Source organism: Haliaeetus albicilla, chromosome 24, assembly GCF_947461875.1.
Source record: "Haliaeetus albicilla chromosome 24, bHalAlb1.1, whole genome shotgun sequence".
In the NCBI taxonomy this organism is placed as follows: domain Eukaryota; kingdom Metazoa; phylum Chordata; class Aves; order Accipitriformes; family Accipitridae; genus Haliaeetus; species Haliaeetus albicilla.
In genome coordinates this window covers 143,977-167,772 of record NC_091506.1, presented here as the reverse complement: position 1 = coordinate 167,772, position 23,796 = coordinate 143,977, and the positions used below count along the sequence as shown (strand labels likewise).

The following is a 23,796-nucleotide window of genomic DNA, read 5'->3' as shown; positions in this document are numbered from 1 at the left end:
CTGCACAGCCAATCCCAGCCACATGTACCCTGGGGCGCACCGCTGCCTGTGAGCACCACTCTCCTCCCCAGTCCTGCAGCTTTAAACCACTAGAAAAAACAAAGCAACAGTAAAAGCTGGACATGCCTGAAAACAAAACACTGAGTCCTTGGGCCTCGGACAAGTGGCACACCCCCTCCCTGCTCTCCCAGGCGCGCTGGAGAGGCAGTAAGCTGTGGCGGCCTCAGCTTGCGCTCAGCCTGGGCCTCCGGCCCTTGTCCTGCATTTCCTGTAAACAGGGAACACTTCCTCCCCAGAGATGACCTGGCAATGAACTAGCAAGGGCTGACGCTCAGCTGCACCGCACCCAATGCCCCACCATGCCAGAAGGTACAATGGGGTGGCTGATAATACATAATAGGTTATTAAAGGCAGCTCTGCCCTTTATAGACTCCCTTGAGCACATTATTTACATCGCATGTCAGCCACCACAAAGCTTTTACTTTCATTAAATCATTAGCTTCACAGGCACCCAGAACTCTTCTATCCAACAGCTCCAGCAGAGGTTTTTCTTAAGGCATCAGCACAGCGCTTCTTATGCTTCTCTTTTTCTTCTTTCCCTTGCTAAATCACAGCCCTGTTGTTCTCCAGCACCATATTGTTCCCCATCTCTGGTAACTTTTTGCTATGCTGAATCCTTGCAATGCTTGGAAACCTGAACTGAGGGGGGCAAAATGAAAACCTGAGTGCTTGGCAGTGACAAAAGTCTCCGTTTTGTGCTGTGAAACTCTTCTTCCCTCCCAGACTGTGCAGGGCATACATCTGCATCATGTTGAAACTTTCCATACTGCACATCTGTCAAGGGACAGAAGATAACAAGGAAAACATCCACTAATTATCAGGATGAGTTTCAAGTGATTTGCTGAGCAACCCCTAGTCACAGCACAAATGGCTTCTGACAGTGAAAGCACTCAGCACTTTTGCCCTATTCTCCTCTATAAAATGACTTATCTTAGTGACAGTCTGACTTTGGATACAGTGGTGTAAAACTGGGAGGAATTCACCCTGACTTTTGTGGAGTCCCTTTATATTCATACTTGTGATCTTTGAGCAGAATAAGACCCTCTGATTTCACTCTGAACCCCCTGTAAAACTTATTCCTCTCATAAGTCAGTGACAATTTAAGCCAACTGCATTAATAAGGAGAAGGAAAAGATACCTCCTGCAGGAAGTGACATGAAGTAATCTGATGGTCTTCTCAGAGTATGAGAAGTACACCTCTGTGGGGAGACCACTATCTGGGAAGCAAAGCTGAAACCCCTGCCCTACTACAAATTATTTTTTATTATCTTTGGCACGTTTCGTAACTTCTTCGTGCTTTGGCTGTCATTTGTGTAAAGTGGTTAATCCCAGAGCAATGTCATGTTTAAAATACAGGTAAGACTGAAGGCTTTGGACACTGTAGATCCCTACCAGCATCTAAAACAGAACTGCTCTCTCCATCTCCCTTGGGGCACAGTTTTGCTTCTGTTCTTCCTGTTGACTGCAGACTAAAAGGCATTTCACTATTATGGTCCAGTCCTTACATCAAAGAGGGATGGGTACCCCCAGGATCATGCCCATGCTTATTTAAGTTAAGGCACAGAGTAATGTTTACATTCTTGTAGCCAAGCTGAGATACAGAAATCTACCTGGAACCATTTAACAGTCATGTTTGCTAGTGTTGCTGTTTTCTGCTGGGGGTGGGGTTCTTGAGTTACAGGCTCTCAGTTGCTTTCAAGCAGCCAAGCTGGCACGATTTCTGCACAAAGGCACAGACTGGAGAAGAACAACAACAATGGAAGATTTAGGCAGTACTACTTGCCCAAGGAATTGCAATTTATAAAAAAAATTGCAGATAGGCATTTCAGAAAAAGGTCTGCATAAATCATTCTGTGGGAGTTTCGCAAATGGAGCTAGGCAGAACAAAGGCATGTTTGTAACACACAGTGGACTTTCCTGGAGATGCTCAGTGTTGGTGGACCGGTTCTGCTGTCTTACAAGCATAATAAATAGTTCTAAAGTTTTAAATAGATAAGAATCTGGGTCCAGATGTGTTTCGTGCCTGCACAAGGACGTTATTGACTACACTGAGCTACATAGAACTAGAATATCTTTAGAAGTCCTGTTCCTTAGTGTCTTTAGGTTTGTATAATACAGCAGCTGCTCTGTACTTCTGCACATATAGTCTTGAAACTCAGAGAACAGCTGGGACAACACTATTGATTCTGGAATCTAGCCTGGACTGAGATGTGATTAGGTGTCAATTAGGCAAATGTGATCATAACAGCAGTGAATGGATCCAACTCATTATAATCCTTTCAGAAGATCCAGCTTAGCATAATTCTTAAGTGATAGTAGAAGTGAAAACTCAAAGGAGGATGCCAGCTTGGAAATGGTGTCAGTGAAACGCCAACACAAAACTGAACTTGAATCAATCATCACTTGCTGCAGCCAGAATTTTTAGTGATCTACTTATTAATAGAAATCTGAATTCTTGGCACCTGATTCCAAAAGACAGCAGAACTGGTGGAAGACAGAGGGCTTGGTTTTGTAGTGGGAAACATTCGTGGATTTTTTTAAGCTGTTTGGATTTGTGTTGATAAATGACTTAAACTTAGTATTCCTAAAGCCTTTTAAATAACAGAGAAAATGACAGTTCCAAAGCAGGTAATGACAGTTCTGTTTTTCTTTTCTTTCTTTTAAAAAAGCAGATTTTATTCTTAAATTAGGAGAAGTAGCAGTAACACACCACTAATACTTCACAAAGTCTGAATCTGCTATGATACTCAGACAATATATGAGTTTCTTGCAAGTGCTGCCTTGCTTAGAAGTGAGGTTACAAACACCTTGCATGATAATGAGTATAAATAAGAGAATTATTTCTAAGCATTGTTATAGCATTACTGATTTCAATTTCATTCATGCATAAGTAGAACAACAGTTGGTTATACACATGGGGAACAAGAGCAGAACATGGATTTCAAAAGTGGTATTAGGAACCGTAGGACACCTGTGATTTGTAAGTGGTATTAGGAACCATAGGACACCCGTGATTTGTAATTGCCACTTCCAAGGTGGAAATGACGCTTGTAATGTATGGCTTTAAGGTGTCCCTTTCAACGCAGTAACATCAGTCTTTCAGATTCAGCAGTACGAGAGTGCCCAAGTGTGCAGTGTGAGTGCCTTCAGTAGCAGCTGGCAAGGGGATCTCACAGTGCTTTACATATTTCTGTCCTGCAATCAAAGAATTAACCTTGCAGTAACTCGGCACAAACCCTTCATTTGACATGTGCCTCAGGCTGAGAATAGTACTGAGGTTAGAGAGGAGTTAAGGGAGAGGTATAGGAACAGTGGATGCTGATAAGGTGTCAAACTGCATCCCAGGCTACCAACTCTCCAGAAAAAGAAAGAATGAACTAGCAGCTCCCATGCAGGATTGCATACATGTATATGCAACTGGCTTCAATTTAGGATAAATCAAAACATTAGTTTGGTTGGACTCTATCAGACTTTCTGAGACTTGATTAATGATTTTAAGGTTTCAAATTATTAATGGATCCCAAAAGTAAACTTTATGAACCCCAGAAGTAAACTTTATGGCAAAAAAGCCATAATGAGGTGGATTTATAGGATGAAGTTCAGGTGCTAATTTTAAACTCAAGAATTTTTATTTGGGTGGGGTCCCAAAGTGATATTGAACTTTTTCAGGACAAAATATTGTAAACCTATCTGCCTATTCCTTTCAAATTCAAGCCCTAAGATCTGCATTCTGCATTTGCCTCAAAACAGCCAAGTCCATCAAAGTGGCTAGAGCAATGTGAGAAGGTAAAAAAAATACTATTTTCATCTGGAGGCTTGCTTGATTTTAATGGAAAATGGAAAGAGAATTTTTCATGGCACTCAAATGACAGGAAGATTACAACAATGACACAGGTACACAAAACCTTGTTGCTTGAAATCAGATGTTTACCACTCCTGTATCTTTATTGTTCAGCTCCAGAACTGGAATACTGATATAAAAAAAGTCCCAAAGCTTGAAACCTTAATGCTTATATGTTAAAGGTATCAGGGAATCTCTTTAATTGGGGCTAGAACTTCCCTCTGCCACATGTATTAAGGCAACACACAAGTATTAATGCCTAGACAGACACACAATTTGTAGCAGACTTCCTGACCTAGGAGTAAGAGGAGTAAAATATGCCTTATAAACTGTGGGGAACAAGAAATACGCAGAGGAATAAGCTCTGTTATGAAACAGCACCCCAATCCGATATGGGTAGAGGAACAAGCCTCAGAAGCATTTTAAATAGAGCTTTCCTAATTCCTCGAGAGAGCTTGAGAGTGTTCCTCCATCCCCCCCCCAGATCAAATGACCCCATGCTTGCACCTCCCACACAGGCTAAACTAGCACTGATAGTGGCACCCTCATTGACTTTGCTGATGTTGCAGAGAGCTCAGCAGACAGACCAGCATGGAAAGTGCAGCCCAGCCTTCTGCTCTGAGGGCAAGCAGAAGCAGCCAGCAATATAAGTGGCATCAGAACTGTCAGCCCAGGGAGCCTGTGTAATGATGTGGCCAGAAGCCATGGCCCAGTTATGACAGCTTGAAGCAAGACTACAAAAGACAAGAGCTGGCCCTCGTCAAGCAATTTTCTGTAGCTTAATCTTCCTTCTATCTCTGTAATACAGTGTTCTATGTGCAGGCAGATTTAGGATTTGCTCCACATTTATTGGTTCACTTTCCAGGGGGCAAAACTCTTTCTCTTTGTATGGTATATTATAGTCAGAGATCTGGCAGCATAGCTGTAGTATGGAGAGTCAGGCTGTGCCTCCATTACCATTTGACCAATAAAGCTAGTGTGCATGGCCTGGGTCCTCAACCTGAAGCTAGCTCCGCACCAGAAAAGTGAATAGGTTTTGCCCATTTAGCTGTCTGAATGGAGTCAAACAAGCTCCTGGAACAATGTAGAGGAAGAGGACATGGCCAAGGTCAAGGAGGAGGATGGGACTAGGCAGTAGTGGAATAGATCAGCTTAAATTGTTTTAACACCATAGTCTGGGCTTTAATGTGGGCTGCACAAGGCCACGGAGCCATGGGGGGTATACACACACCAGTGTGTCCTCATGTGTGCACAGTCCTGCTTACCCCTGCAGTGTATTCTGCAACCACTTTGTGCTGTTTACTTTTCAGAGGGCACCATGGGCAGGAAGACCAGTATATCATACAGTGGATCAGAGAGGAGACCAATGCAAGGAAAGGTAGTATCGATATGAGCCATGGAAAATGCAGTGAAGCTGCCTACTGTCTTTACAGATTTGAAAGTATCCAGGTATGTCCTGTTACCATCTTGTGTTGTGATTCTCTGCAGATGACCTCTGCCTGCTGCATCAAAGCATGTCTGTTCTCTCCCTACTCTGGAAATGAATGTACACCAGTAGAATAAGAGATGTGGTAACCTGAGTGATTCACCCACTCCCAGTGGGTTGGCTACATGACTGACATGGGGAAATAGCTGGCTGATATGGCAAAATCACTGATATGCTCAACAACCCCTTGGCAGACAGGCATTGCTTTACAAACTGTGGTGTTGAAAACACTGGCAAAAAAGGTCACTGTGAAAGGTCACGACGTAACTCTAACCACTCTGAAAAGATCTTGTCTGGCCCTATACCATATGGTGTAGCATGATGTTTTGCAGCAGGTATGCTGTTCTCTGACCTAAACAATCTGTTCACGTATCACTGAAATGAAAATCAGTATTTTTAAGTAGGTGGTGCTCCAAGACTTTCCAACAAATCTTCCCAACTTTCCATCATGGTCCCATTCTCTGAAGTCCCTGGCCTGTCACACAGATTTCATGGTTCAAGTGATGCCATGTTTATCTATGTGAAAAATCCTCAAATACCTTTTAAAATAGTGTCCTGCTATAGTATTGCTCCTCTTTATGCCTTGAAGCTTTTTGGTTGAATTGTCATCCCATTCACGCAGCTTTTCATCTGAGACACTTCTACATAGACTCTGAAAATCAAACACTCTGAACTCCTTCACAGCTTAAAGCAGTGATGAAAAAGGTATTTTATCTGCTATATGTAGAATGGCAAACTCTGATTACTGCAGAATCTGGACTGTTAGTTCAGTTTGTAGAAGACTTTACCAGGAGACAACTGTTTTAATTTGCTGCAACATCTGTAGCTTAGAAATTTATTTTTGAGCCTCAGAAAACTGAAAATAAATTATTTCAGATGTTCTATTTTTTTAGATTAAAATTAAGCAGAACTGTGTGCATTTTTGGTTGCCCTGAGACCAAAACCTGTGGGTATTTCTTTCTCCCTATGGCTGGTGTTTTAGGCACTGGGTTGTGAGAAACTCAGAATCTAACTCCCAGTGCTGACTGATTCCCAGTGATCTGGGATGAAAACCAGATGCAGGAGAAGCAGAGACTGGGTTTTCTATATCTTGGGCTACAGCATATAGGAGTTTCCCTTAAACTTTGTCAAAACAGATACATTGTCCACATAGAATGCTTTTGTGAATTCTTCCCTTTTGGAAAATGTTTCAGCTTGCTCTATTTTCAGGTGCTAGCCTGAATTATCAGGGCAGTCAAATCATAAACAGCTGTTCAGATCCTCAGAGGTACACATCAAAAGAGCATACCAATGAACCACAAATAAGCATCTGGCACAGTATCATTTTCTCATCCAGATTCCACTTATATAGTCACTTTTCTGACTATGACACATTTACCAATATTTTTCTGACTATGAGTTCTGAATCCAGTTAGAAAAAGATGATACATTTCACAAAAAGAAACTGTCTGATGACATGGCACATATCGTAGATCAAAAATCAGGGGTATGTTCCTGATTATCCTTTCTTTGTTTATTTTTGGCAGTGTAACCTAGTCACTAAAACTTGGAACCAGAGTCTTTATGTTCTATTTTCATTTTATTGCCAGTTCGTTATTCCATACTTTCCATGAAGAATACTCACAGTAAGTTCAACATAATGAACACCATGCTGCCCTGCAGGACTCTTAAGATGGAAGGGGAGTTGTCATTTCCCTGTACTAGCAGGATCAGTTGCTTTATCAACACCATACAGCCAGTCTGGGAACAAACCAGGGGAAAAATGCAGTGAAGCTAGGGTCAGAAGGAAACCTGTCTAGATGACAATATTCCCTATTAAAAGAAAACACAACAAAGTATTTTTGGCTTGAGTGAGACTTAACAAACTCCACTCTTACCGCTGTCAGCACTACTCCAGCTGTTTGTGTTGCCACACAGGAATTTGTACAGATTATACAACCTTTCTTGCCATCGACCAAAACGTCCTTCACTCTTGAGGGCCATTTTCATAGATGGTCAGCCCTGGCCTAAATCTCTCCCACAGAGACTTTCTGAAGCAGTGATAGTTTGTACTAAATGTGTCTTAGCCTCATGCTAAGATCCCCAACATCATTTTGCTACTAGGAAAGAGTTGGGGAGTTTGACGGCAGATCCCTTGAAACACAAGCTGAAAACTGAGCTGTCTATTGCTCTCAGGCCAGCATATGCTTGTCCTGTCATTTGGTCATGGGGTAGGAAAACATTGAAAAATGCAATCACCTTTTTCCTGCATCATTGTAATAGTGCTTCTTAGTGCTGGTGCTGCAAGGTTCAGTGACCTCAGGCACTGTGAGGGAGACTGTGTCAGGAATGCTTCTCTCCCCCTCACAAAGACCAGTCCCAAACAAAGCAGTGCCCAGTCTCTTGGGTTTTAAAGTTCCTGAGCAACTGCAAGCTGGGTGTGTATAAATACCTCCTTATCAGAAGGGCTGGGAGGTCTGGCAGCTTTTCCTATCAGTTTTCAGAGAGATCTGAGGACACATGAAAGGAACTGACCCTACTAAGAATCCTATCTTCATGGTTGTCCTTCCAGCAGGGATTCCCTTTGGACCTGAAAGCACATATCGGATTTGAGACTCAACTACCCTCCAGCCTTACCAGGAAAACAAACGGAGCTCCTGGAATTCTAAACTAACCAAGACCTTGTATCTGGCTTTTCTTTCCTGACGTTTATGGGAAACATCAAGTGAACTGAATTTTCTTGTGTTTCAGAGATTCAGCCAGTTGTTAAAGCAGAATATTTCCAGAAGGAGAGAAATAGAGCTTAACTGCTAATATGTAGGGCTGAATGAAAGTGGCTGTCCTCTGTCTCCTAAGACATCAGTTCCAGTTCCCAGATTAAAAATAGAGTTGGCTACAGTTTAGCTCGGCTGAGGCTTTTTTAGTTGAAAAATCAGGCTTGGCATGATTAAAAATGTGTAGATTTGTCACATTTGGCTGGGAGTAATCTATTAATTAAATCTGACCACCACCCCACCCCACCCCCCATTCTGGAAAATCAAAACCATATTAATTCTGCAATACAAAAGTATGTTTTAGTTCAGAATTTACTTCAGTATCTATATCTTTTTTTCTACTTGCAAATGAAACAATCAGAAAAAAATGCTGGGTACTACAGAATTCCTTTATTTTGGGTTTGGTTTTTTTTTTTCCCTTGGAATTTTCAATTAGGCACACATATTTTATTTCTCTTGCTGCCACTGAAGCAATGTTTTTCCTTAGAACTGCAGTCAAATGGCAAGAAAAATTGTTTGTCCAACACAGTTTAAAATATGTTTTTACAGTTTTGCCATCTTACTATATGTCACTCTCACTGTGGCTGTTTACCCTGAGTGTATTCACTGTAATGTGTTTTTGTTTCACTGCCATTGTCCAGATTTTTTAAGCCTGACAATGGGAAAGCAGGAAGTTTAAAGGAAAGATTTTGAGGTGCTCAGTTGTGGCTCACATATTGTCCTTATATATTTAAGGACCAGAAGATTTTACTTCACAGATGTATTGTACTGTATGCAGTCCATTACTTCTGAAGGCATGTGTCCTGGTTTCAGCTGGGATAGAGTTAACTGTCTTCCTAGTAGCTGGTACAGTGCTATGTTTTGAGTTCAGTATGCGAAGAATGTTGATAACACTGATGTGTTCAGTTGTTGCTAAGTAGTGTTTAGACTAAAATCAAGGATTTTTCAGCTTCTCATCCCCAGCCAGCGAGAAAGCTGGAGGGGCACAAGAAGTTGGCACAGGACACAGTCAGGGCACCTGACCCAAAGTGGCCAACGGGGTATTCCATACCATGTGACGTCCCATCTAGTATGGGAACTGGGAAGTGGGGGAGGGAATCACCGCTCGGGGACTAGCTGGGTGTTGGCTGGCGGGTGGTGAGCAATTGCACTGTGCATCATTTGTACATTCTAATCCTTTCATTATGGCTGTTGTCATTTTATTAGTGTTATCATTATCATTCTTAGTTTCTACTTTTCTGTTCTGTTAAACCATTCTTATCTCAACCCACGGGTTTTGCTTCTTTTCCCTATTTTCTCCCCCATCCCACTGGGTGGGGTGGGGAGTGAGTGAGCAGCTGCGTGGTGCTTAGTTGCTGGCTGGGGTTAAACCATGACAGCATGTGTGCTAAGGAAGAGACCTTTCTGAGCTCTTCTAGCCAACTCTCAGAACTAGGAATGCAGTCTGATACCTGAAATGTAAGAGGGTCAACAAGCCTCACTGAGAAACTGTCATCAGACACACCAAACTAGCTATTCTTGAATAGGTCCACCTGCATAGAGGGCCCATCAGGGAGATGTAGTGGGTTAATACCCAAGTTTTGGGCCCAAATTTACTAAATGTGTTCGAGACATAAGGACAACATGCCAACAGACTGAAGAGGTATCTAATTTGAGACAGCTGAGAATGGCTGGATGGAGACTGCTGAACACAAATCCAAGTAACTATCACTTGTCTCAGTTCATCAGTACCTAGCTGTATTTCCTCTGAGAAAAGGAAGTCTGAGGACATCCCAGTGATACTGATAAAGCTCGCCTAACGTGAGTCAGACAAAGCACCAAAAGGTGTTCACTGATGATAGGTCTAAATCTGCTTGCTTTAGGCCTTGGAAGGATAGCATCTAATTAACCCAGCCAAGTGAAAGGGTCCTTTTATAAGCTCTTTAAGAGGGGTCTTGGCGAAACACATGGTTCCTCCTGAGTATGTTCTTCCATCCATTAACTCTAATTGGTCGATTAAGATAAAATTAATTGTTGTATGCCACTGAACAGCAAATCTTTAAGGCAGTTTTTACATTAACACCCCTTGGGTCCTGTAAAAGAAGAATTCTTGTAGAATAATTAAAAATGCGCTGTACATTATAAATAACTTTTCTGGGTGGCAGAACAAACCATAAACTACTAGATTAGATTTGCATTTAAAATGCAATAGCATTCTGTTGTTTTTTGTTACAAATCTAATCTAGAGATACACCCCATATCATTGAACAGTGGATTCTGGAAAGGCTGCAGAATTGTAATGTGCAATCTCTCATTCAATAAATCTTCTCAGTAAGGTTTTGGGGTGGGTGTAGGAGAGGAGAAAGGCATGCATAGAACACTCATTGACAGTAAAAGACCTGACCACTTAAACGAGCTGCATCTTGCCAATCTGCAGTCTCATCAGCCTGTCTGCAGTACATGCTTTTTTCTGTGTGATGCTAGGAATGCTTAAATCACACCAGTATCACTTCTGCGCCACATAAACATCATCCAGGGCAAGTGTGCAATACACAGCAAGCTCTACTCTTGTGTAACTCCACTGAAATGTATTTCTGGTTCATACAATGGAAACAGAGAAGACCAAGAAGTCTACCCAGGCTTATAAACCCTCAGGACATGAAGATGGCCATGTGTACACGTTCCTCCTTCTCTGCACTGTAATTTGATCAGAAAAGTGGCCATCAGAATGGAGTCCAGCTGCTAATAAAGCCAACATCTACTGAGAACTTGGGACCATTTCCTGGGAGGTATATGGGACTGTGATTTCGCATAGACAAAGCCAGAGTTAAAACCAGCATGTTGCGGCTGAGCAGTGGCAGGCAGCCCTCTGAGGCTATGCTGGGATGCATCTGCTGTGTGTGCAGGATGGTGAGGTGCAATGCAAAGCTGTGTTGGGGGAGCATATTGCTTTCCTGACTACCTATACTGTCCCCCCACACCTGCATCCCCAGCATGAGCCAGGACAAACAGCTCCATAGATATGAGGAAACACGAGAGTGGTCATGGAGTTACTGTAAGATTGATACCTAAATCTGGATAATGTATTAAAATCTCTCCTTCACTATCAATATGACATCACCGATACTGTCCAGAGACACTTCTCAAAGGTGTTTGTTTGAAAAGCTCTGCCATCAAAAAGCATTTAATACCTGTCTTTCTGTTCTTTCTGTCTTGGAAAGACAATTCTGCATCCCTCTAATGCCTGACAATACAAGGTGAAGCATGCCTTGTGCCCAGACCTGAACAGCAAGGGGTTATCTCCCGCAGACTGCTCCCTTCTCTGAGCAGCTGGAAGTCCTGCATTAACCGCTATCACCTTCTAACGCCCTGTGGCAATTCAGACAATACTAAAGTAAACAGAAGTAAAGACATGACTCATGTCAGAGCTGGCTGTGGCTATTGTCAAGAATTTCAATAGGCTGTGCACAGCCTGAAGTCATGGTATAATACTGAGATCCCTTGCTCTGCAATGAACGTACAAAACTTTCTTTGATTTTTATGCTGCAAAGTGCAACAACTGATGAAAACTGTGAGATTTTATTTTCCATTATGTTCACCAAATCACAAGTGAAAATGTCTCTTTCCCTTCTTTCTAGGCTCAATCCCTGATCCTCCTTCCCTCTTTTACAGCATTTTTATGGGATTTTCTCCCATCTACAAGATCCAGAGACCAGTACATATTCCACACTGAGATAAAGAAAAGCTATGTTTAGATTTATGTATGTATAAGTTTTTAAAAATAATTTGTTTCTTTAAAAAACCTCTCACAATGCTTACGATCACCATGTTTCTCCTTGGCTTAATAACTGTCAGCAGAATTCCATACAATAGACCCATACAGGTTTTTAAGGGACCTGAGCCCCATTAGTAGACCACTTCTGTGCTACCCCCATAATTAACATTACCACTAGCCCTGGGAAGCACTTGACCTATAAGAAGGGAATTCTCTCTCTTTTAAAGCTTCTCATCAGTGCTACGGGTGCATGCTAGCTTAGTGTAGGCACAGAGCAGTGATTTATGGGGCAAAGAAAAAGGAACTGAACAGCAGCTAGGGTTTGTTTCTCTGAGAAAGCAAAAAGGAAAGGATGGGAACATCTTTCCCAAAACAACTACCTGAAATCTAGGCTGAATCTGTAGCTCAGGGCTTAATTTTCCTCCTAAGTCCAGATGCCTTGAAAGCCTGCTTTGCCTAGGTTTGTCTCCAGGTCTAGTCTAGAGTTAACTCACTTCTACTCCAAATGCGGGATAAAATAGCATGAACTAATGTCAGCAGCATTGCTATTATTGTATACAGCAGTAAGCCAAAAGTCAGTTTGAACAGTGTTGAAAATGGGTATCTTTTTTGGATATCCTCTGACGGCCATGCCTGTACTGAGCAGCTCTAGCTGGGACAAGCAGAAAAAACAAAGCTTTAGCTGATTTTATCTTGACAAAATTCTCCTTGAGTTTTACCCTGAACAAGAAATGATGGTAACCGGGCGGCTCTTTGGGATGAGAATAGTATTGATATGGGCAGCATACGGGCAAGCATATTACAGTGCAAAACCTGCTCTTCAGCTAACAAATCATATGGCTTTCTTCTGTCTCTATCTTCTAGAAAATTTCAGAAACATCTGGAAATTTGGTACTTCTTCTCCTTTCACAAGTCCTCCTTGTGTATGAGGCTCTTTTGCTTCTCTCTTTAGAATTCTCCCCCCTTGTTTGCTCTTTGTTGAGGCAGAAACAGCCATAGCCTTATGGTTTCTTTAGGGCCACAGTTCAACTGAATTAGTTATCAATGGAAGGGGCAGGTTGCATCTGTATTAAAAGCAATCAGGTGCTTTAGCTGTATGTATTGCTGCTGCTGCATTTATCCAAAGAGTGAAAGGCTTCAGGAGTTTCTAGTGGGCATTCTCTGTGCTCATCTGATGCAATACCACAGCTGTATTTCTCAGCTGTTCAAAATGGTGACACTGCTGTTAGGATTCTCCTGCCAGCTGCATACCGGCACACTTCAAATGCTAAACCACTGTCGCACCGGCTTGTGCTACTTGCTCAGACTTTACTAAGCCCTAATCCTTTTCTGATCAGAAATTACATGCTTTGCCAAAGTGATGATTCCTGCTTGAACCCACTCTACCTGCTCCTTTCGTTTCACAGAAAGCCTTTGCACTGTAGAACTGCTGCAGGAATCAGGCATCAGGGGAGAAACAAGTCCTACACAGACAATAACCTGCCACACCCTGAGGGAGTGCTCCTGCGGAACTTTTGATCTGCAGTAGAGTTGCTATATGGGATCAGCAAATACACAAATTTAAGGACCACTCCTTCCTGGGGCTGGGAGTTCAGTGATAACAGCAAAACTGATGTGCAGCTACAATTAACTGTCTTGAAAAGGCTTTTTGTTCCCTTTCCCCAGTGATCTCCCCAAAACTTTGGTTGTGTGGTGGGATCCGCAGTGTTAATGTCCCGGGAATAGCAGGGAAAACACAACTTGCAACAAGAATTACTTGGGAAAGCAGCATTGTCAACTGCAGAGGGCACATCTACCTGCTTTCTCGTTGAAGACACTGAAAAGTCCTTACTTGGTCAATGACCTTTGGTCAAATCACTGTATCTGACTGTTTTACCTCTTGCCATTTGCATTACTTAAATCAGGTCACAAATTGGGACTTCCTTCCAAATGCAGTATAAACCCCAAGAGATAGAGTAGCAGGAAGATGTTTTTGCATTTGGCAAGATGCGTTCACTGAAACCTGTCAAAAAACTTGATTCTATGCTCCAGAGAACTCTGCACACAATGTTCCTGACAGAACCACAGGCAAAATCTGCACCCCCAGCATCAGGTCCACTGAGCGTCCAAACTTGAACTGTCTATGGAAGAATGACTGTCTGAAGGGCCAAGCTCAGCTATTCACAACTGCACTCAACGTAGCAGGGAATTAGCATCTCTATGTTCATGTTTTAATGACAGTAACCTTCCAAGCAGACTGTGTTTTGTATTTAAGGACTTTTGAGTGCTACATAGTTCAGCCATAGACACTGGATGGCATGACGTCTACAATTAATTCACTAGCATGCAGACTATCTCATCTTTTACTCTATGCACTTTTTCTTTCTCACCTTTTACTCTATGCACTTTTTCTTTCTCACCCATTTTCTTACATAGACTTTTACAAACACACCTATCTGTGACTACAGCACATGGGGCCAGTGATCACTAGAGGGGAGGAAGGTTTTGCCTACTTACCCTCTTATTAAAGGGTAAAAGTCTTTAAAGGAAAAGAATGGTAATGACATTTATTATTAAAAAAGTGCTTTCTGCTTACAAGCAATAGAGATCTGTAGGGCCGGACTCTAAACTCAGCCATCTTCTGTAAAGTCCTTTAAAGTCTTTTTTGATTGTCTGATTAATATTTGAATGAAAGGGATCTCTAACCAATTGTGAAGAGAGTTCCTAAACTCTTCTAATACCCTTTACAGAAACCTTTCCAGCTCTCTCATACTCTTGGAATGAGTTTAACTGTGTGAATTTGAACTGGCAGTAAAACCACCCTTTTAGAAACAGTTCTGGTTTCTTTTCTAATGGGAGAACAGAGTTGTTTTATGAACCACAGTTACAGCTACATTTTCTTGAATGACAGATTGAATATGTGAGCCACAACCTTACAAAATACTTATCTCCAGAACTTTTTGACAATGAGGAAAGTATACAAAGGCTATGATCAACGGCAATCATTTGAAGGTGGACACTCCTACAGGCTTCAGTCGTATCATGCTTGGGGATTAACTCTGTAGTGCGGGTATTATTTGACCTACTTTAGAAGTTAAATTGTTTCAAATGTCTTCACTAATTCAAAGAAAAAGAAAATGGAGGAGAGTAGGGAGAATAAATTGATGAAGAAAATCTGATTGATTCAACTAATTTAAAAAAAATGAAGAGGTGGCATCTTCAGCTTCCCCCTGCTTTAATGGGTGCAGCTGCATGCAGGTTTAATTCAGCTCACTCTGCTGGACTTCATAGGAAGAACAGTCCTGAACATTTGCTTCTGCCCTTTTATGCATCAAACTTTCAAGTTGTGCCTCTCTACTCTGAGCATTAAATAACAGCCTTGCAGGTTAATTGGCACCCTTACTGAGCCTCACTTCAGCAAGTGCTTGTCTGATTTTTAAACACGTTAAAGATGCAGATAAAGAGTGGAGCTGAATTCCACTTCAGCCTCTGATAAAGAGCTGATGGATTCTTTCAGTAGTTATTCTCAAATCATGTCAGGTACACTTATTAACCTCATGAGTGTTTCTCCGCAAATAAGCATCTCTTTGCCTGCTGGCCTGTTTGTCCTTCACTGCAGTATCTGAGCACCTCTGACATGCTGCCACTTTGACAAACCTAGCAGTATTGCTGTATTGGGTTTTCTAAGAACCTTCTTTTTATTTGGAAACTGGCTGGTCTTTTATGTAAATTAAAGCACTATGAATTTCCTTGAGGTTATAAAAATGACATTGATTCACAATTATGGCAAAATATATATAATATTCCTGTATATTTCTTTTACTATTTTAAATATGACAACACTGATTGTCCTTTCTTGGTCATTGCTATTTTGGTGTGTGAACTATTTATACTGAAGCTTCCATTACATTTACAGATTTTCACTTTATCCTTCATATGCGGTGCTTAGATACCACACTGTGCCTCTCTAAGAGTTCATGATTTATTCTTATAAAACATATGTACTTCTCATTAGAAGGAGCAGAGATAGCCAGGAGCATGACATCTTGTGCTATGTTGGAGGAAATTCACTCTAATGGTTTAAATTTCACCTTAAGCTTAAGGGCCCATGAAGGTCTGAGTAGCATGTTACTCAGACCATTTTTAGATAGAGCATTCATGTTCTAAGGTGTTTATTATCCTCAGCTTTTGTTAGGCTTTTTTTTGCATATGTTACAGAAGGGTAGGGAATAGGCAGTCATACGGACTGTCCCTGGCTGCAGTCTTGGAGCTAATCAGTGACTGATGACCTACAGGGAGCAGAGAGGCATAATTTGATAGAACATAGGTTAATAAATCCAGTGGTGAGGCAAGGGGACAGCTAAATACTCACTGGAGGGGGAAGTAACTGCTTATCCACTGCATTTTTCTCCTTTTAAGGGAGGGGGATTTGCATTCCCTATGGCCCATCAACCATAGGCAGTGGTTCTATTGCTGTCTAACTAGAGTATGATTTTGGTATACATTTTGGAATTGGTCTGTGCTGACGTAGTCCTTGTGATTTTGGTGTGGGCCTGGCAGAAGCCCAGACTGATGATGCCTATGTGCAGAGGATTGCTTACAAAATTTTTAACATAGCTGCTTACCCATGAGGCATCCTTTCCAATGCTGGCACTTCAGATGCTGGCACTGTTGTATCAGTCTCTAAGCACCTGTGTGTTCCTGCTTCAGTCTGGCCAAATTAAAGGAAACTTATCACTTGTTTGACACACATAAACCACATCTTTTTCCTGACTTTCTACTGAAGACAATTTTCTCTCCATCTTCTTGAAGAAGCACATCCCTTGGGAATAAAACACATTTACAAAGGAATAGGATGCTGAAGAGGTGATCAGCTTTCTTGATCGTACTAAAGCTGAGAAGCATCAGATAGGTGCCATATGTCTTGAAAAGCAGTGGAAAGTCAGAGCCTTGGGAGTAATTTACAGGCATGAGACTGCACTTCTAGAGACTTACTAGGAATTACCATGAACCTTGGTGTAATTGCACAGAGCACTGGAATCCCCACACTGGCCCCCAAGAATTCACTTGAGAGTCAAAGTCTGAGCGACTCCTGCTGTTGGTTAAGTACAATAATCAGACTGAAGTTCATCTAGTATGTATCAATGACCATTTTATGTAGAAAGATATAGGAATATACAGGTAACAGCAACATGGGCATTTAGCTCATTTCTTAGGAATATTCAACATTGCAGTGGGATTAGCTGTGGAATTGCAGGTGTACTCCTTTTAGTCCTGTCTTCTCCCTATCTTCTTTCCTCTCTGGATTTTGAGCATCTTAGCAGAAAGAAGGATTGAGACTTAACAAACCTGATAAATCCAAATTATGGACTCCTAAGTAGAAACCAAAAAGGGGAAATGAAATTCTGAAAACACCCAACCTACGCCATCTTCCTGACCTTATCTAAACCCTGATAAAAGACTCTCTCCGTCTCCCCTAAAAGCACTGGAAGTGATACTGTGGTAGACTACGAAACGAGTGTTTGAGGTATCTGTTTCCCATCCCCTTGAGGTTTATCACACTGCCATATGCATGGCTGATGCTCTGAAGGTAAAGCTGGGTTAGTGAAGCTATTCTTTAAGACGTGTGCCAGAATACTTTAATGAAACTGACTTTCATCTGATGAAAGTTTAGCCAGTAACTTTGGTGAAATTGCTCTAACTTACAGCTGTTGAGGGTCAAGGCAATGCTATAGGTTACAGTGTACTGTCTCAGAGGTGGGGCGCAGCTGTCTTGCTTTCAGCCTGAACAATCGGTTTGTGCTGCTTTGCACTTTGTAGTGCAACTCTTCAGAGAAGAGGGGTGGCTAGAAAGGGACTTTTCAAAAGCAAATGAAAATCGAGTCTGATTCAGGCTATGTGGACTGGGGAAAGATCAGGGGAATTTTGTCCAGTTCCACTTATGTCCCATTATTTCTACACTGTACAGAAGGTTAATGATGATCTATATTGTCATACACCCGAATCAGAGTTTAATTATTAATACCAGATAGCTAAACTTTGGGGATACACAATAACTGCCCTTCAGGGAGCAATATTGCCAGTTCTATTCTGGCAATGGTAATTCTAAGTAAAGATATATTTCTAGAACATTTTCGTTATTGGACTTTTTCTATAAACTTGATTGCTTCTAATTAGAAATTATTGGTTTAAATCTACTCCACATGGTCTTTCCTTTCAAGCAAGAAAATTAAACAGTGAATCTCCTCATCTGTCAATTTCTGTAAGCCCCCCTCCCGCCCTGCTTTTCCCCAATCACACACAGTAGTGGGGTTCCCAGATTATAATAATCTTTTATAGCACTCTCACATTCTGTTCTCTGAAATGTAATAAAAGAGTTGTACGTGGCCATTCATAAAAAACGTTGCAATTCCATAAGGTATCAGCAGATGCTAAATTCCAGTGCTCTGCAGGTGAATGCACCAAAGAGAAGTTCATGGGCTCAAGTCTCACGTATTGCAAGGGTTTAATCCAACACACTTGTACTCTCAAATGGTTGAAATAAGCCTCAGGATATGAGCAGGCTGGAGTTCAAAGTAATTTTTATCCCTGTGTAGTTGTGGTAGAGCTGTGTTTGATAGGTATTCATATTAGAAAGCTTAAATCCATTGAGAGATATTTTAGGCAGAACTGCTTTAGCAGGAAAAAAAACGTCCATGTCCATACATCATGTACGCATGTGTAAATAGGTTCATGTACATGTACTTGTACAATTTGCTTTGCTTTATGATTAGACCATACACTGTTTCTCCAAGTATATTATGCCATTGGATGTGTATTACCCATTTACATTTCATCAAAGCTTTTCAGGCATGTCTTTGTCCAAAACATCCTGACAAATACAGCAAATAATAGCTACCTCAGCAGCAATGTATGTATATTGCTGTCTGCCTGGTGCTCTTCCCCTCCACCTCAGTTATCTTGATAAAGGGGTTGTTCAGGAGCCTAGCCTTCATTTTTCCCCCAACAGCAAAAAATGCATGCACAACAAGCAGCAGACTGAAAAATTATGTTCACGCCTTGACCTTGAGACTTCCTGAACCAGTTTGGATTGGCTCTCCCTTTGAAACAACAGGCTTCCACAGGAAGTTCATAAATGGGCCCAAGTCACAGCAATTGACGTAGTTTTAATATTTTTAACTTGGTTCTTCAAGAACTACCTAAAATGGGCGGCGTTTCATGGACACAAAGAACTGGCCAGCTTTTCCAAGAGCAAACGTCAGTGTGCTGGGCGCAATGCAAACCGTTGAAAGCAGTGTGACTAATGGGCCGTCAGGCCCTGCTAAAACAGCTTCTGCTGAGCACTACTCTGGGGCTGTGGCTGTGTGCATTGTGAAGCTGCACTGTACTCCACCATGTGCCAGTGTCAGCACCACTGAGGCTCCCAACACTGTAGGCAGCCAACATCTCCAAAGAGCTAAAGCACAGGCCTGTGTCCCAGACCCCTCAGCTTCAGGCATGTTTGGATCCACAGCTTAAGCACTGATGCAGTTGCTTTGCCCATGTCATACTTGCCTCCCTCACACCCACCAATTCTCGCCTCTCTCAGAAAGACAAAGCACTGTACATCATTCTTGTCTTAGAAATGGTTTGCAAGACTCATTCAGAGGTGTTAAAGAAAAGTCCTTTTACTTCCCAAGTCTGAAATATTGAGAGAGGTATGTGTGAAATGCCCACACTTTGTTCCATTCAGAATGACAGGGGAAAGGACCAGAAAAAAAAATGTTGCAAAGAAACAGGAGTATTAAATCTTTAGAAGGACAATGATGGATGAAAATGGACATGAAAACCTTGCTTTTAAGATGTTTATCTTTTTTACACAGCTCTAACAAAGTGCAACTGCATTAAAGATACCCCTTTTCATTCATTTGCTTTCCACCTTGTTTTCTTATTACCTGTTTAACATGAACTTAATGGAAAACACTCTTTTATTTACGTCTCTACACTCCACTGATTGTATGCTATAATCTGACAACAAATTCAAATTCAAAGGTTTTAAGTGCATTGCTCCTATGTAACTATGAAAAGGACATTTCTTGTTTGCAAATAATCTAATTGAATGGGATGAAAGATTGTTATTAATGATAGCGATGCATACGATTTCAGACAAAGCTATTCAATTAATTTATAAATCAGTTGCTCTGTCAAAGGGCCATAATGATAGGCTTTAAAATAACTTTTAAAATTAATTGTCTAGTCTGATTAGTTCATGATTTGGGATTTTCTGTCTATACTTAACTTATGTACTTTGCAAGATAAATTATATATATATTGTTGCTTTGAGAAATTGACAGGAATGAAAAAAGGAAGCAGGACCCCGTCCAGCAAATAGGCTCTCTTTTCATTCAGTCAAAAAGTCAGAAACCTTTCTTACTGAAGAACAAAGCAAGCTCTCCCCGCCCCCCCAAGCCAAAAAAATTAGATACATTGGATAAACCAAATATTTTAAAATGTTCTTTGGTTTTATCTGTAAACCATAGGATCTAGATCCACTGGACTTGCTAGTATACTTTTACAAGGTAAAGAGTTAATTTGGTGTCTTTTTTTTTCACTGATAAAGGCTTATCGTATTCTTCTAATCTTTCTTGTAAGCATTTCCTGAGAGGGGGTATAAGCCAAGCAACATGGAGGATATGCCTACGATACCTAGCAGGGGAGGCCTCGCCTGTTTGGCCAAGGCTAGCAGGTCTTACATAATAATTTATTACAGTACCTTTCTGTTTCCTGGTCTGTGGTTTGCTGCTTGTTCTCAAAGCCAGTGAAGCTGCTCATATCCACATAGCCGTCATTCTCATTAGCAGCAGATAATGCCCTGCTGGGATCTTCAAAAAACTCAGTAAAAGTTCCTGCTCTGGTGGATCTTCGAGGAGGAATTTGTATGTTTTCATAGTCAGAGCTCATAGCAGGAATGTTCTCATAGTCAGATGTGTCAGCATTGGGAAAAGAAATGGACCTAGGTTTCGTTAATGGAAGTGGCATGAAAGGAGGTCTGGACCGGTCCTCGAAGGACTCCACCCTTGACACACTCCTGCTGAATGACTTGGGCGTTCCTTTTCTTTTACCATCCTTATAGAAAAGAATAGCTGAAGGAGACTCAGATGCACGAAGCTTCCCCACATGCGATTTTAGCTGAGGTGAGCTACTTAGGCTCCGCCTGTCCAGCTCCATCAGCCTCGGAGGCCCATGATAGCTGGACTCTGATGAGGACCTTGAAGAGGAAACATTAACATCTACATGGACTTTACTTTCAGTTTTCTTCTTGAATTTTAGAGTGAGGAACCTCTTAAAAGAAGATTTCTTTTTCTTGGAATACTTATCAGGTGAGTCATTCTCTATCAAAAGTGAAGGGGAACTTTTAGTGATTGGCTTTTTGGTGATGTAGGCAAGTTCAAAAGGAGGTGGTATATCAACAACTGAGGATGGAGTAGATATGCCACATGACGAAAGATGATTTCTCTGGGAAAAACTACCTGAGGAACCATTGACACAAGGCAAAGATAAGTTGTCTTCTGTCCTTTTTATTCTACCATCATCCAGTACACAGCCATCACTTTCTCTGTAAACAGAGACAGGCATCTCTCTCCCTTCAACAGAATAAGATCGAGGATATAAAATGAAACGTCTTGACTTGGTTGGTAATGCCCTGTTGGCTTCCATTGGTTTTCCTTCCATTGAAAATAAACTGTTGCTTAAATCTTTGGTCCCAGAGCCATTGCGGCAACACAGTAAATCAGTTTCAGGTCCAGTTTCTTCTGGAACTGTTTCTGGGACATAGCCTGGCATTTTCCCAGAGAGCGACCGTGTTCTAGTGACAATGCTTTTACGATCAATGGGCAGCAAGTTGTTTTCACCATCCATGCCTAATTCATCCCTTTTACTGTGATCAGCTCCTAAATCAGTCTGCCCATCATGAGCAATTTCATTTTCTGCGGGAAGCACATAAGGGTCATCTAGGGAATCACTGCTAGTTTCTCTTTCCTCTGATTCTTCAGGCACAATGACCACTTCAGGGACTGCTAGATTTTCATGCAAGACATGTTTGGTACCACATTCTACATTCAATTTGCCATGCTTACAGACTTCTAACTCTTCCTCAAGTGGGACCTGTTGAGGTGGACTTGGGACACTCTTGCTGAGGCTGTTTGCTTCCACCTCATTGTCTTCAAGTTGCAGCTCAACTGACTTAGAGGTTTCCACAACACTTTCACGATGGTCTTCAACAGTCTCATCTTCCAGTTCTGTCTCCATCCCTGGACTACTAGGTAGACTATCAGAGATCACACTGTCTTCATTCAGAGAGGTCCCTTCTGTTTGAAGATTCTCATTTGAATGTTCCATGGGTATTTCCTCACCACATTCATTCTCACAAGGAGCAATTTGACAGCCATCATCCATATTCTCTGCATTCACAGTTTCTTCTTCTCCTTTCCCAGTGTCTTTCCTTGCTTCACAGGCTACCTCTGATGTCTTCTCCTCACCTTGCCTCTCAGTGATCTGGCAGTCATCACTGGCATTTCCTGTGTCTGTATTATTGTGCTCATCTGAGTCTGCTTCCTCCTCTTCAGCTGCTGCTTGATGGATGGACTCTCCTAAACCTTTTTCAGCATTGGGTTCATCTTCACATGGTTCTAAGCCAGGTGCTGTTTCTTCACTGGCCTCATCAGGCAGCATGTCAGGGCTTGCACAGTCATCATTTTCTAACTCCCCTTCCATGTTCAAATCAAGCTCTGCATGTGCATTGTGGTCAGCATCATGTGCTAGACATGCATCTCCCTTTTCTAAAATCTCAGGCAGTTCCTCCTCCTCCTGCCCTGCCTTCTCACAACCTGGGATTGATTCACCTGCGGGTAGTGGCATTACAATGGTATCTTTACAGATATCACCCATTAGTTCCTCATGTCTATTCAAAATGTTATCACCGTCAGTCTTACAATCACCATTGTCCTTAACCAGTTCCAGGTTGTTAGAAGTTTCCTCCTTGTTTTTGGTTTCACTACAATCACCTACAACATCCTCATCTTCATCTACATTCTTGGAACCGTCATTATCTCCATCAGGGGCATCTGAGGACTCCTCACAAAGTGCTTCGGACTGGTCACAGTCTCTGGTTGACTCTTCAGAGTCTGCTTCCACTGGTTCAGCAATATCTGAAGAGTTATGATGCTCATCTTCAGTGACTTCTTGATTACTGGTATCCTCATCATTAGCAATGTTATCCTCTTCCTTCTCTACCTCTTCTAGAGTTTCTGAGACTTCATTTTCCATAGAGCAGTCTAGGTTCTGATCATGATCATGTTCCAAGTCATTACAGTCTTTGCTGGTCAGCTGAGCTTCAGAAACTACAATGTATTCATTCTCTGCCTCAGATTCTGGGCAATCAGCATTGCATTGGTTTCCTTCATACAGCTCTCCATCAAGACATACCAGTTTCCCATTTGAGCATTTATTTAAGTTATTGTTGGTATAAACACTGGATTTGCCCTCAGTGTCAGCTGAGAATTTTGGCTTGGGAGCAATAGGTGGTTTGGGACCCCTAGACATAGAGTTCGGGCTATGAAGAATATCAGCCCTTGGCAGTGAAGGAGAAAATTTGGAGACAGCTACTGGAGAAAGATGACCAATAATCTTTGGTTTCGGTGCTAGTGGTGGTTTTGTGATTTCTGGAGAAGAGAGAGAAAAGCCACGTTAGTCATCTTGGTTTCTTATTAAAGCCAGCAGAACATATCCTACAGTAGACTTTGTCTTAGACCAGTGAATTCTAATGCAGAAGGAGTCCGGCCAATAAAAGGCTCAGCTCTGAAAAGAGAACCGAAGGAGCAAAGCACATGCACTGTGCTTCTATGTGGCACTGTAGCTATTCTAGGCAACACGGTTTAAGGTCAAA

General features: G+C 41.7%; 1 protein-coding gene across 3 annotated transcripts in view; it reads right to left on the bottom strand.

Annotated features, from left to right (window-relative positions):
* FGD5 (FYVE, RhoGEF and PH domain containing 5) overlaps positions 1 to 23,796 on the bottom strand; it is a 112,133-nt gene that overhangs the window by 77,772 nt on the left and 10,565 nt on the right. For all 3 annotated transcript variants that reach the window (XM_069811707.1, XM_069811705.1, XM_069811706.1), the window contains exon 2: positions 20,626 to 23,572. In XM_069811707.1, coding sequence (XP_069667808.1) covers positions 20,626 to 23,453 — 2,828 coding nt within the window. In that variant the 5' untranslated portion in view covers positions 23,454 to 23,572. The remainder of the gene's footprint in view (positions 1 to 20,625; positions 23,573 to 23,796) is intronic.